General features: G+C 39.9%; 1 protein-coding gene across 3 annotated transcripts in view; it reads right to left on the reverse strand.

Moving 5' to 3' along the window:
- Nucleotides 1-320: 320 nt before the first annotated feature.
- Nucleotides 321-15,580, reverse strand: part of EPN3 (epsin 3) — an 85,376-nt gene continuing 70,116 nt past the window's right edge. For all 3 annotated transcript variants that reach the window (XM_053708790.1, XM_053708782.1, XM_053708799.1), the window contains exons 7-10: nucleotides 9,693-9,920; nucleotides 3,168-3,254; nucleotides 2,116-2,331; nucleotides 321-986 (exon numbers count right to left, since the gene is read on the reverse strand). In XM_053708790.1, coding sequence (XP_053564765.1) covers nucleotides 595-986; nucleotides 2,116-2,331; nucleotides 3,168-3,254; nucleotides 9,693-9,920 — 923 coding nt within the window. In that variant the 3' untranslated portion in view covers nucleotides 321-594. The remainder of the gene's footprint in view (nucleotides 987-2,115; nucleotides 2,332-3,167; nucleotides 3,255-9,692; nucleotides 9,921-15,580) is intronic.

Below are 15,580 nucleotides of genomic sequence, written 5' to 3' on the forward strand. Positions count from 1 at the left end.
AGGACAAGCTAAAAAGGGTAGAATAAAACTTAATCGCATGTCTTATTAAACTTTGTTCTAGCTGGCTGTCCACCTGATCGCATTTTTATGTAAATGAGCAATGCTAATTGCCAAAAAGCCATGACAGTGTCAGGATGTAGCTTTCAGTCGACTGAAACCTGACTCAGCAATATTGCTAATGAACGCTTCTGCCAACAGCAATTAGCTAGGTGATCCTTGTTTCTCCTAAATCTTAGAGGCTTAAAATGTTGAGTGCCACTTAGCAGTGACCCAAATTCATAATGATTCTCGTTATAAAGAATAACAAAACTCTAAAGAACTGGGGGGAAAAAACAAATTCATTTAAAATCTGTAAATAAAGCCAAAGCAGTACAGTTGCCTTTGAAAACACAAATCTTTCTGGTTTAGAGGTTGTAATTAAATTAATTTAGTAAATGTTACTGTCAACCTATAATGAGCACTTATATCTGTGTTGCACCATAATTCAATGAGAAGATGTCATTCTAACAAAAAAAGGCGTCTGGGCAGCAACTTCCAAAACTTTGACTCAGTTCCTCAGCCAATCAGATGTCGTCTACTGTTCATTTTTATGTTTCAGAGAAAAGGATTAGTCACAGCCTGAGAGGATACATCAGATTGTTGGAGAGGGTTGGTGAGAGGCACAAAAGGCTGGGAGAGTTGGTTTACAATTGGTATTTGGTTAAATGAAGAATTCATGGTGGGCTGAAAGCCCATTACAGGGGAAACACTCTGAAGTGGCAGTGGAAGTGACAAACCGGGAGGCATAGCAAAGCCTTGGGCTTGTGGGAAAGCCTGTAATGAATTAAGTCCTGGCATAGAAAAAGGCGGCACTGGAGAAATGGTCCTTAGAGAGGTAATTGGTGCCCCTGTGGTTACAGGAGCAGGAGAAGTTGCCCTCAGTTGGTTTAGAGACGGCTTTTGGTCCCCAAGTTGGAATGGGTTATTGGGTGATGGCGCACTGAGCCCTGAAAAAAGGAAAAGCCGGATTAAAATATGAAATGATCCACCCAAGTAGTCTGGTGCAAAGCCTTATAAAAATGGGAAAAAAAGTATGAAGCACATTTTTCATCTCTGAAGCGTATTAAATTCAAAATGATATTTCCTATGTAATGTTTATTTACGCATAATTAAAAACTTTGTAATGCACTTTCATTATTTATTTTGCCTGCTTCTCCTGTAATTTAACTCTGTTTCCATTAACCCTAGAGAGGCTGGAGTGGAATGAAAAACCCTGATACATCTACATGCTGTACAGTCATTGGCTGTTATGTATATGGCCACGTAAACATCTATCTTTAATTGATATCTTTAATTTTTTCTTTTGTGATTCAGATAGAGCATGACATTTTAAGCAACTTTCTAATTTACTCCTATTATCAATTTTTCTTCAATCTCTTGGAATCTTTATTTGAAATGCAAGAATTTAAGTTTAGATGCCGGCCCATTTTTGGCGAACAACCTAGGTTGTCCTTGCTGATTGGTGGATAAATTCATCCACCAATCAAAAACTTCTGTCCAGAGTTCTGAACCAAGAAAAAAAGCTTAGATGCCTTCTTTTTTTATATAAAGATAGCAAGAGAACGAAGAAACATTGATAATAGGAATAAATTAGAAAGTTGCTTAAAATTGCATGCTCTATCTTGACTCACGAAATATTTTTTTGGGGTTCAGTGTCCCTTTAAGTAAAGGATTATCATTTGCTAATTTAACTTTTTTTTTTTCATTTTTACATAGAAATAAAGAATTTAGAGTTAATACTTAAAAAAAACAAAGGTTTATTAATGAAAAAAAAAAAGTTTTATGGCAGAATTAAAGACATATGGTATATAATAAGGGGTGGGGCTGAAAAAGGGTAAAGAAAATGTGTAAAAATGGAAGCTGTATAGATGATGCTCAAACAATATAGAGCTAACATTTTTGTGCTCCAATTGTAATCTATTTTCTAGGCAGATGTTACGTAAATAGTTTCTGATCTGTAAATTAAAAAAAATGGCTTTGCCACCTTTAATGTGATTTGTAACTATTAAACCGCTATATAAATGTACAGTACTGTAGCCAAAATATACGTTTCTGGTGTCACTCTGAAGAACTCACCTGCGTTAAAAGGGTTTTTGCTTTTAATAGAACCTGGAGTTGAGAAAAGTGAATCGAGGTTTACCAGCGTCCGAGCAGCTGGCTCCAGAAATAGGTCTGGTGTACGACTACGAAGCTTTGCACTCGAATCAGGAAGAGCTTCTTCAAGACCAGTTAAATCAAGAGCATCTAGCGTTTGTTTTTTGCTTTGTGTAAAATCATCTTGAAAATCAAGTTCTGAAATAGAAATAAATATTTAAAGGGACAGTCTACACCTTAGTCATCTTAAAGTCTTACTTTAGATCAGTGATTTTTAACCTTTTTTTTTGCCGTGGCACACTTTTTTACATTAAAACATCCTGTGGCACACCACCATCCCAAAATTTAAAAAAAATCACACATTGTAGCCTAATACAGCATATATATATACACATACAAACACACACACACACACATACTGTATGTATTGTGCTGTTATGCCATGCCTTCTACAAACTACCCCTGCACTGGGAGTAAAAAACAAGCAAAGTTTAAAAAACATGTCACACTGTTGTCAGTCTGCCGCGGCACACCTGAGGATCTCTCACGGCACACTGGCTGAAAAACACTGCTTTAGATTAAGCTGCAAATAGCGTCCTCCACTCCTTTCTATATCTTGCAGCAGGGACAGTAAAAAAGTTATTTTAAAATTAATAGTGTTTCTGGCCACTGCTGCCAAGCTCCACCCACTGATGACATCACGATCTGGGGTGCATCTATGCACTCTGCTGAATAGCATTGATAGTCTGTTGAATCCAACTAGTGAGTCTTTTGTGATTGGAAGCAATATGCAGCCCAGAACATGATGTCATAAGTGGGCAGAACTTGTCAGCCATTTCAAACTGGCCAGAAACACTATTCATTTTAAAATAACTTTTTTACTGTTCCTGCTGCATGATGCTATTTGCAGCTTAATCTAAGGTAAGACTTTAAGATGACTAAGGTGTATACCGTCCCTTTAATGCAATACTATAATGTAACTATCAGACACAGGATGTTAGATACTCGTGCAAGATAGGAATAAGCTAACTTACCTAGCGGACTTGTTGAACTGGCTGAAGGATCTTTCGGTGCGATTAAAGGAGGCTGACCAAAAATATCAACACTGGAATCCAAAAGATCTAAAGAGCACAGTGGGAAAAAAAGTTATGGAGTAAAGTAAAAAAAAGTGTTTTTAAAAAGAATAATAAAATTAAACTATGTTATTGAAAAAATTAAAGGGCTATGATACTCATTTTCCATTTCCTGTCTCATTATCAAAACGTATAACAAATGGTTATGTAAAGGGACGGTAAATTCAAAATGAAACTTTCATGATTCAGATAGAGTTTGCCATTTTAAACAGCTCTCAAATGTACTGTACTTATATTATTTAATGTTCTTTGTTGTCTTGTTATCCTTTGTTGAAAGCATACCTAGGTAAGCTCAAGAGCAGCAATGCACTACCGGGAGCTAGCTGCTGATTGATGGTTGGTGCCTCTTCTCACCTAATGTGTTCAGCTAGCTCCCGGTAGTGCATTGCTGCAGATGAAATAAGAGAGGTAAACTAGAAAGCTGTATAAAACTGTATAAATCATGGAAGTTTATTTTTGTCTGTCCTGTCCCTTTAAAGGTGATGCAGCATTTGTGTAATATGCGCCTTTATTATGCTTGTATTTCACAACACTCTCCTGTTTTATAATCTATGCTCTTTTTCCTACACTAACACACACACTCTCTCCCATACACTAACACACACTTTCTCCCACACACTAACACACACACTCTCTCCCATACACTAACACACACTTTCTCCCACACACTAATACACACACTCTCTCACACACACATACTCTCTCTCACACTCCAATACACACACTCTCCCCCACACACTAACACACACACTCCCCCACACACTAACACACACACTCCCCCACACACTAACACACACACTAATACACACTCTCTCCCACACACTAATACACACACTCTCTCACACACACTAATATACACACACTCTCTCCCACACACTAATACACACACACTCTCTCCCACACACTAATACACACACACTCTCTCCCACACACTAATACACACACACACTCTCTCCCACACACTAATACACACACACTCTCTCCCACACACTAATACACACACACTCTCTCCCACACACTAATATACACACTCTCTCCCACACACTAATACACACACACACTCTCTCCCACACACTAATATACACACACTCTCTCCCACACACTAATACACACACACTCTCTCCCACACACTAATTAACACACACTCTCTCCCACACACTAACACACACTAATACACACACTCTCTCCCACACACTAATACACACACACTCTCTCCCACACACTAATACACACACACTCCCACACACACACTCTCCCACACACTAATACGCACACTCTCTCCCACACACTAATACGCACACTCTCTCCCACACACTAATACGCACACTCTCTCCCACACACTAATACGCACACTCTCTCCCACACACTAATACACACACTCTCTCCCACACACTAATACACACACTCTTTCCCACACACAAATTTACTCACTCTCATACACACACTAATACACACACTCTCTCCCACACACTAACACACACACTCTCTCCCACACACTAACACACACACTCTCTCCCACACACTAACACACACACTCTCCCACACACTAACACACACACACTCTCCCACACACTAACACACACACTCTCTCCCACACACTAATACAAACACTCTCTCCCACACACTAATACAAACACTCTCTCCCACACACTAATACTCACACTCTTTCCCACACACTAATACACACACACTCTCTCCCACACACTAATACACACATACTCTCTACCACACACTAATACACACACACACTCTCCCACACACTAATACACACACACTCTCTCCCACACACTAATACACACACACACTCTCTCCCACACACTAATACACACACACTCTCTCCCACACACTCATATACACACACTCTCTCCCACACACTAATACACACACACTCTCTCCCACACACTAATTAACACACACTCTCTCCCACACACTAATACACACACACTCCCACACACTAACACACACACACTCTCTCCCACACACTAATACGCACAATCTCTCCCACACACTAATACGCACACTCTCTCCCACACACTAATACGCACACTCTCTCCCACACACTAATACGCACACTCTCTCCCACACACTAATACGCACACTCTCTCCCACACACTAATACGCACACTCTATCCCACACACTAATACACACACTCTCTCCCACACACTAATACACACACTCTCTCCCACACACTAATACACACACTCTCTCCCACACACTAACAAACACACTCTCTCTCCCACACACTAACAAACACACTCTCTCCCACACACTAACAAACACACTCTCTCCCACACACTAATACACACACTCTCTCCCACACACTAATACTCACACTCTCTCCCACACACTAATACACACACTCTCTCCCACACACTAATACACACACTCTCTCCCACACACTAATACACACACTCTCTCCCACACACTAATACTCACACTCTTTCCCACACACTAATACACACACTCTCTCCCACACACTAATACAAACACTCTCTCCAACACACTAATACACACTCTCTCCCACACACTAATACGCACACTCTTTCCCACACACTAATACACACACTCTCTCACACAAACACATACTCTATCCCACACAGTAATACACACACTCTCTCCCACACACTAAACTAATACACACACTCTCTCCCACAAACTAGCACACACACTCTCAACCGCGCACTAATACACACACTTTCTCTCACACACACACACTCTCCCACACACTAATACACACACTCTCTTCCACACACACACTCTCTCCCACACACTAACACACACACTCTCTCCCACACACTAATACACACACTCTTTCCCACACACAAATTTACTCACTCTCATACACACACTAATACACACACTCTCTCCCACACACTAACACACACACTCTCTCACACACACTCTCTCCCACACACTAACACACACACTCTCTCCCACACACTAACACACACTCTCTCCCACACACTAATACTCACACTCTTTCCCACACACTAATACACACACTCTTTCCCACAGACTAATACACACACTCTCTCCCACACACTAATACACACACACTCTCTCCCACACACTAATACACACACACTAACACACATACACTCTCTCCCACACACCAATACAAACACTCTCTCCCACACACTAACACACACACACACTCTCCCACACACCAATACACACACACTCTCTCCCACACACTAACACACACTCTCTCCCACACACTAATACGCACACTCTTTCCCACACACTAATACACACACTCTCATACACACACTCTCTCCCACACACTAACACACACACTCTCTCCCACACACTAACACACACACTCTCTCCCACACACTAACACACACTCTCTCCCACACACTAATACAAACACTCTCTCCCACACACTAATACTCACACTCTTTCCCACACACTAATACACACACTCTCTCCCACACACTAATACACACACTAATACACACACTCTCTCCCACACACTAATACACACACTCTCTCCCACACACTAATACTCACACTCTTTCCCACACACTAATACACACACTCTCTCCCACACACTAATACAAACACTCTCTCCAACACACTAATACACACTCTCTCCCACACACTAATACGCACACTCTTTCCCACACACTAATACACACACTCTCTCACACAAACACATACTCTATCCCACACAGTAATACACACATTCTCTCCCACAAACTAATACACACACTCTCTCTCACAAACTAGCACACACACTCTCTACCGCACACTAATACACACACTTTCTCACACACACACACACACTCTCCCACACACTAATACACACACTCTCTCCCACACACACACACTCTCTCCCACACACTAATACACACACTCTTTCCCACACACAAATTTACTCACTCTTTCACACACAAACTCACACAAAGACACACTCTCACACACAAAGACACTTACACACACAGACACACTCCCACACTCATGCAAGAGAGAAATAACTGTAGGCATGTGCAGTATGAAGCAGATGCACAATGTCACCTTTTGGCTGTGGCTGTTTCCCACCAAACCCTGTTCGGTCCAGGCCTAACTCAGCTTCAAACCCGGATACACAAATGGAAACCAGAACTGTCTAGGTCATTCCCGGATAGGTAGCAAACCTATGATGAATTGCTAAATTGATTTATATTATAAAAGGGACAGTAAAGTCAAAGCAAATTTAAATAGATTTGATGGAGCATGGAATTATATACAACTTTCCAATCTACTTCTGTTATCAATTTTGCTTAGTTCTCTTGGTCTCCTTTGTTAAAGAAAAATCCTAGGTGAGCTCAGGAGCATGCACGTGTCTTTTCAGCCGACCTAGGTTTTCTTTTCAACAAAACATACTATGAGAACAAAGCAAATTGGATAATAAAACAAACTGTATGAGTCATGAACATTCTATTATAACTTTACTGTCCCTTTAACCGGGTTCGATGCTCATAGTGAGACATTGTTGTCATGCACTTTGTGACCTGCGTGCATACTGTTCTCGTCATGCAAGGGGGGGGGTTGCCGATCAGAAGCGGTTTTCATCGTCCCCCGCACTACAGTACAGGATAGTTGGTGGCTTAGTGATCATCACTCCCAAGCCTTCAATGGGGGAGCCATGACATCACCACAAACTTGTAAGGATGTCACCAAGGGGTGAAGCCACTGCAGCTGCAGAGGAGCTGGATGGGGGAAGTGATATAAACCCCTCTTTCTCAGCTCCCTTAGCAGCTACAGACGTCAAGACCCCTCGTTTAAGCATAAAACATGACGTTCTGGGACAATACACAAGTCAAGACAGACGTCCCCAGGGATCAGTACTGGGCCCTGATCTTTTTAATATTTTTATAAATGACTTGGAGCAAGGATTAAATAGCGACATCTCTATTTTTGCAGATGATACTAAGTTAAGTAAGGTCATTAGGTCAGAGCAGGACGAACTCTCTTTACAAAGGGATTTGATAAAATTAGAACTATGGGCAAGTGAATGGAAAATGAGATTTAATACGGAAAAATGCAAGGTTCTACATTTTGGAAGTAAAAATAAGCAGGCTACGTATTTTTTAAATGGGACAAGACTTATCCAAACACAGGAGGAAAGGGATTTGGGAGTAGTAATAGATAACAAGCTAAAGATGAGTGCACAATGCAGGGTAGCGGCTTCAAAGGCTAATAAGATACTAGCATGTATTAAAAGAGGCATTGATTCAAGGGAGGAAAGCATAATTCTGTCATTATATAAAGCCCTGGTAAGACCTCACCTTGAGTTTGGAGTGCAGTTCTGGGGACCGATTGCTAAAAAAGATATTGCAGAACTAGAAAAAGTTCAGAGAAGGGCCACAAAGCTAATAAGGGGATTGGAGAAATTAACCTATGAGGAGAGGCTAGCCAAACTGGGTCTGTTCTCTTTAGAAAAAAGGCGCTTGAGAGGTGACATGATTACTTTATATAAATATATTCAAGGCCCATATACAGAGATGGCAGAAGCTCTGTTTATTCCAAGAAAATTGTTTCTGACAAGAGGTCATAATTTAAGGTTGGAGGAAAGGAGATTTAATCTCCTGCAACGGAAACGTTTTTTCACTGTAAGAGCAATAAAATTATGGAACTCATTACCAAAGGAGGTAGTGAATGCCAATACCATAGATACATTTAAAAATAGTCTGGATAAATTTCTGTATATAAACAAAATTCATGGATATGATTGCTAGTATTAAATGGGTCACATTTTAATGGGGTTATTTAAGCTTAACTGGAGCTTTTTGTAAGTATTTTAGATTTGTATAGGTTGAACTCGATGGACTTCAGTCTTTTTTCAACCTTATCTACTATGTAAAGCAGCGGCAGGAACACCATTTAAAATAGGATGGTCTCTCTCACACACCTCCGCTGCTGTAGGTTTTTGTTTACATAGCTTTTTTATAGCTAATACCGCAGCACTGAAATGTTCAGTCTAGGTAGCATGTTCAGAAGTCAAAGGCAGCTATTTCAAATTAAAAATAAAGGTAAATGAGCTATTTCTAAACACATTAACACACCCTAGCAGGTAAAATGGATCAAAGGGAACATCATAGAGAAATGATTACAGTACAATGCCCCTTTCATTTTTTTTTTCTAATGCCAGGATACATGTGGGATATTATTTTCTCTTCCTGTATAGTTTCTCCTCTCTCATATTAAAATGTAACGGCACCGTTTATAAAATCCGTTTTTTTATTTGGATTTGTTGTTTTAATAATGTAAATTAAGTAACTTGAGCGTTAATAGCAAAAGTATCTGATAGGATTCTATATGGAAATGTTTTTTATTTTTTTTCCTTTTCATTTCTATGCTACTGGTTAGGTTATACAGACTTTCTAAAAATGTATATAAAAAAAAAAAAAAAAAAAAAAAAAGAAGAAGAAAATAATTACCAAACTTAGCAGACCAAGGTTCTTCTTTTGTTGCTAGAGTTGTGGGCACACCGATGGTCTCACCATTGCCCCATGGGTCGGAAAAATTATCTTTAGGTGGTGGTTCCTTCCAGGCTGTTGAGGTTTCACTGCTGAATATTATACTTTGACTCATGTTGTCTTCTTTGAGTTGAGTAATGTGAGGTGTAGAAGCCCATGGAAGTGAGGTACTTATATTGTCATAATGATCTAAAATGAGAAAATAGGGATTTTAGGTTCCAAATACAGTTGTGACAGATGAAACTTAGAGGCTACTTACATTGCATCCTCAAAAATGTTTCCTTGGGGGAGGGACTAAAATTAAATATCCTCCCTACAGTTAGAGGAGGCTATAGAATAGATGGAAATTCTATCTAATATGAGTTTAAGGAATGAGGAATGTGAAGGAGTGTATTCAATTTTAATTTTTTTGGGGGGGCGGAGCTGATAGCTGCTGCGGCAGGACGCATTTGAGAGGAGCTCCTGGACTTAATCAACCTTTAAAAGGATATATTCCAAGTTTAACATATTATTTTGTTATTCCAAACCAATTTACTGTAGCACAGAGAGGTCCAAAAGTGGTCTCAGATATCACTTGGACGGCATACAGTTTATTAGGCAAACACAATAAAATGTTATGTACAGTATATCCTGTTGAACTTATATTGTACATATAACTGGAAGTAATTTCTGTGTATGGATTTCACTGAAACGCATTGTATGTTTGTCGTGAACTAAACCTAAAAAACTATAAAAAAAAACTTGCTGCAAGTTGGTTAAACACATAGATAAATGAGATACAATACTCCTGAGCTAAACACAGGAGATTAATGGCTATGTAATTCAAAGAGAGGAATTGCTTGGTATTTCAGCGCTGGACTGACCGTAATAGGCGGGATCAGACTGATATACTACAGGAGAGTTCTACTTTGTGAAAAGCATTACTGGGCTAAAAAGCTCCACCCAGGTGGTAAATCACCATGGAACAGGCTAACAATGGTATTGAGCGAGTTGTTCGTTCCTGTGAGTGCACTTCTTTCTGTGTGTATTTAGTTTCCCTATAGGATAAAGGGGAAACCAGACGTGGACTCCTTGCTCAGTGTGCTTAGAGGAATATGGCTACACCTCACTGACGAGACCCAATGAAGGCCGAAACGATTGTCTGGGGTTGCTGTGTTCCTTGTTCAGAGAGGAATTGCCTGGTATTTCGGTGCTGGACTGACCGTAATAGACTGGATCAGACTGATATACTACAGGAGAGTTCTACTCTGTGAAAAACATTACTGGGCTAAAAAGAAGCTGCGCCCAGGTGGTAAATCGCCATAGAACAGGCTAACAATGGTATTGAGCTGGTTGTCCGTTCCTGTGAGTGCACTTCTCTCTGTATGTATATAACTCAAAGGGACATTGTAGTGGAAACATTACATACTGTAATTCATTACAGCAGGTTCTTTTTTCACTACTCAACACAGAACTTTGATGCATTTATGAGTTAAACACATAGGTAAAGTGCTGCACAGGAGCTGCAAGTTGAGGTTGTGCGGCTGCCACTGCTAGTTGGCTCAACGGGCTGCATCGTTAACTCGAGTATTGTCCAGTCCTATAGATTATGGAGAAGAGCCATGTTGGATTGTTTCCTGAAATCTTTTTTAAAGTAGGTGAAGTCTATAACTTAGTGAACTAGTGAGCGGAAAAAGATCCCGCCTCACTGTGACATAAAAGCCAATAGCTTGCTAGGGTTGTATAGCTCCAATATAAAATATAAAAAGACGTAAAAAAGGCTAAAGCAGCTTTTTTTTATAAAAATGAGGGCCTAGATTACGTGTAGTGAAATCATTATCACTATTGATAATTTTACCGCTAGAATCTGTACTATAAACAGGGAATATTGTTGCAAGTTCACTTGTGCGAGCGAATAATAAATTCTGCTCCCTATACTTTCTATGACAAGCACAAGACAGAAACTAGCGCTCATATTACAAGTTCAAATTAACTAATTAACTGGTATTATGACTACTCATACAGGACTTCAGAAACCACAAAACTGGCCTCTTAGGTTTTATTTTCACATTATTTCAAAACTTTTTATTTTATAAAGGATTGATTTTGTGCCTAGACATACTGTATATATAAACTGTTTTGACGTGCTTGTGCACGCTTTCCCCATAGACATCAATGGGGAGAGCGGGTTAGAAAAAAACCTAACACCTGCGATCGCGGAATGAAAAGCTCCGTAACGCAGCCCTATTGATGTCTATGGGGAAAAAACAACCTAACATAAACCCCACATCTAAACACCACTAATCGGCAGCCCTGACATCGCCGAATCCTACATAATGTTATTAACCCCTAATCTGACGCTCCCGATATCGCCACCACCTAAATAAATCTGTTAACCCCTAATCTGATGCTCCTGATATCGCTGCCACTATACTAAAGTTATTAACCCCTATTCCCTTGCACCCCAACATCGCCCACACTATAATACATTTATTAACCCCTATTCCGCCGCTTCCCGACATTGCCACCACTAAATAAAGCTATTAACCCCTAAACCTCTGGCCTCCCACATCACTACCACTAAATAAACCTATTAACCCCTAAACCGCCAGCCCCCCACATCGCAACAACTTAAATTAAACTATTAACCCCTAAACCTAACACCCCATAACTTTAACAAATTAAAATAGAGCTAAATTAAAGTTACAATTATCAACTAAATAATACCTATTTAAAACTAAATACTTACCTATAAAATAAAACCTAAGCTATCTACAATATAACTAATAGTTATATTGTAGCTAGCTTAGGTTTTATTTTTATTTCACAGGTAAGTTTGTATTTATTTTAACTAGGTAGACTAGTTAGTAAATAGTTATAAACTATTTACTAACTACCTAGTTAAAATAAATACAAACTTACCTGTGAAATAAAACCTAAGCTGCCTTACACTAAAACCTACCATTACAAAAAAATAGCAAACAAAATTATCCAAAACAATAAAAATTATTCCTATTCTAATACCCTTTAAAAAAAAAACAACAAAAAAAACAACCCCAAAATAAAAAACCCTAATCTATATTAAACTACCAAGGGTCCTTAAATGGCCTTTTGTAGGGAATTGCCCTAAAGATAACAGCTCTTTTACTACAAAAGAAAAACAAACACCCCCTAACAGTATACAAACCCCCACCCCCCAAACACACAAAATAAAAATAAAGTAAAACCTAATCTACCCATTGCCCTGAAAAGGGGATTTGTATGGGCATTGCCCTTAAAAGGGCATTCAGCTCTTTTTTCCTGCCCTTAAGAGGGCATTCAGCTCTTTTATAAAATGCCCAACCCCTAATTTAAAAATAAAAACCCGGGGGCGGAGTTAGCCACGCTATCTGGTGGTCACATTATACTAGAGCTCTGCAGACCAAGTTTATTTTATCATCTTTATTCTACTTTTTTTTTCTTTATTTTGGCACCATCTTATTCCTAATTCCCAGGTAAACACTTCCCTTTATGTGTTTAGAGCAAAAAGTTGGCTAGAAGTGCCATTTCACAGACTTTGCTGTGAGTTCCCTACTACGCCATAACTCTATACGGAGCAATTCTGAACTTCCGGCCTGGCTCTGGAAGACCGCGTCAGTGGATTTGGGCAAGCGATCTCTTTCTCCCAGTCCCTACTACCTATATTGGTCTTCATACCCCTCAGCCCTGTCTAGCTCACCTCCCGACGAGCACTGCAGCCTTAGAGTGGAGAGCGGGGTTGCATCTGTCCTCCCGGAGAGCTGTTTTGGAAGCGCCGCTTCACGGCAGTAGCACTTTACACCTCAGTGACTGACACATGGACCGCTCCACTGACCTGCCTTGCCGTTGCACTTGTCAGCATCTGCTGGGACCGGCTCCCTACTATACATCCACCGGACCTGCTCTGAAAGCATAAAATACCCCGGTGTGACAAGGAGGTTCAGTTTCACAGCTCATCAGGGCGATGGCCCACTCACAAAGGAAGAAACAGAAACATAGCGGCCTACCAAAGCGGACTCTTTCGGATCATTTCTCTAATAAGAACTCATTTGAACAGGACATGTCTGATGATGACTCAAGAGATTCAATTACATCTTCTAAAGAGCCCTCCAGAGCCTTATCTCACTCCTCGGAGAGGAAAGCTCACTCATTTTCTTCTATACTCGAATCCATTAAGGAATTATCAAACAAGATGGACTCTCACTATTCATCATTGAAACAAGAGCTCAAGACCTCTGTCTCTGAACTAAAGAGGGACATCTCCTTACTTGGCGAGAGAACGGAGTCTCTTGAAAAGAAACAGGAAGACCTACACTTAGATCACTCCAATCTGCTTGCCTTTGCTCAGTCCCTTGCTGAAATGATTATGGATCTAGAGTCCAAGATAGCGGATCAAGAGGACAGATCACGCCGTAATAACCTCAGAATCAGAGGTATCCCTGAGGATATTGGCCCTGCTGACCTGTCAAAACACCTTCAGGCTCTTTTTACGGAGCTCTTAGGCCCCACTACAACACAAGAAAACCTCATCGACAGTGCCCACAGAGCTCTCAGGCAGAGAAACTCCCCATCAGGCTCGGCTAGGGATGTTATTGTCTGCTTGCATTACTTTACATTTAAAGAGCGATTGCTCAGGGCTTCATTCCAGAACAAAAATCTGAAAGACCCTTTTCAAGATATACAGATCTTCCCGGATTTATCCTCCCACACTTTATCTAGGAGATGGCTCTTTCAACATATCACCCAATGTCTTCGCAAAAAACAATATCAAGTATAGATGGGCTTCCCTGTTCCGATGACTCTTCATACACTATAACAACCCCGGAACAAGGTCTCAAGATACTACAATCCCTGAAACTTCTACAACCTAGTAGTCAACCCTTTGGCACCCAGGAAAATCCGAGGAAACTCAACGCCACAACCCCGCTTGGCGGCCATTGCCCCAAACCTTCAGCTTTCACTCTACAAGGAGAGACTCCTCACCATCCCCTACGGTTTCTTAATTGTCAGAGACAAGGATCAAATCTGTATTTCCCTCCACATTGATACCAAATCCCACTAAATTTTCTATTCCATATGATTCTCACCTCCTACCCTCCACATCTCTGTCTTTTTACCATAGCATTAACCGTATGTCAGATTTGTCTGATATCTCAGGACATTTAGAACCCAGAGACTTACAGAAGGAGGATGGGTAACGTACTGTAATTTCATTGTTGTTGCTTCTTAGCTGTTATGTTCTTCTCCTTGTTTATTAACTGTTTCAAGTTATTTTTACTACTCTGTATAACTGATAACAACTAGACAAACTAGTTGTAACTGAGAGTACAACAAAGTTATAAAGAGAGAGTAAATCCACTAGTGTCTAATAACACTATCACATCTACTGATATCATAAGGTTTTCCAAAAAAAATAGTGTTGAAAAATTGGTTCCCATTCATTCATACATTATAGTTTATTAGGCTAAGGAACTCACACTCATACAAGTAGCAAAAGCTGTGAATTAAAACCACTTGAACTCTGTGATTAGCATAATAGCCTTAAAGTTAATATGTCACTATTAGATATCCTCAATCCAAAAGATTTAAAGTTAACTAAGCCCTTACAATCCGAGGGCTGTTTTACTTTTACATATGCAATAAACGATATGAGGATATAGTATTAACTATTTGGTACATAATATATCACAAGAGTAAGCAAAGTTAAAAACGGACGATAGGGGCAGCTTTGTCTCTCCTATCGTCCGTTTTTAACTTTGCTTACTCTTGTGATATATTATGTACCAAATAGTTAATACTATATCCTCATATCGTTTATTGCATATGTAAAAGTAAAACAGCCCTCGGATTGT

This window comes from Bombina bombina, chromosome 1 (genome assembly GCF_027579735.1).
Source record: "Bombina bombina isolate aBomBom1 chromosome 1, aBomBom1.pri, whole genome shotgun sequence".
Taxonomy (NCBI): Eukaryota; Metazoa; Chordata; class Amphibia; order Anura; family Bombinatoridae; genus Bombina; species Bombina bombina.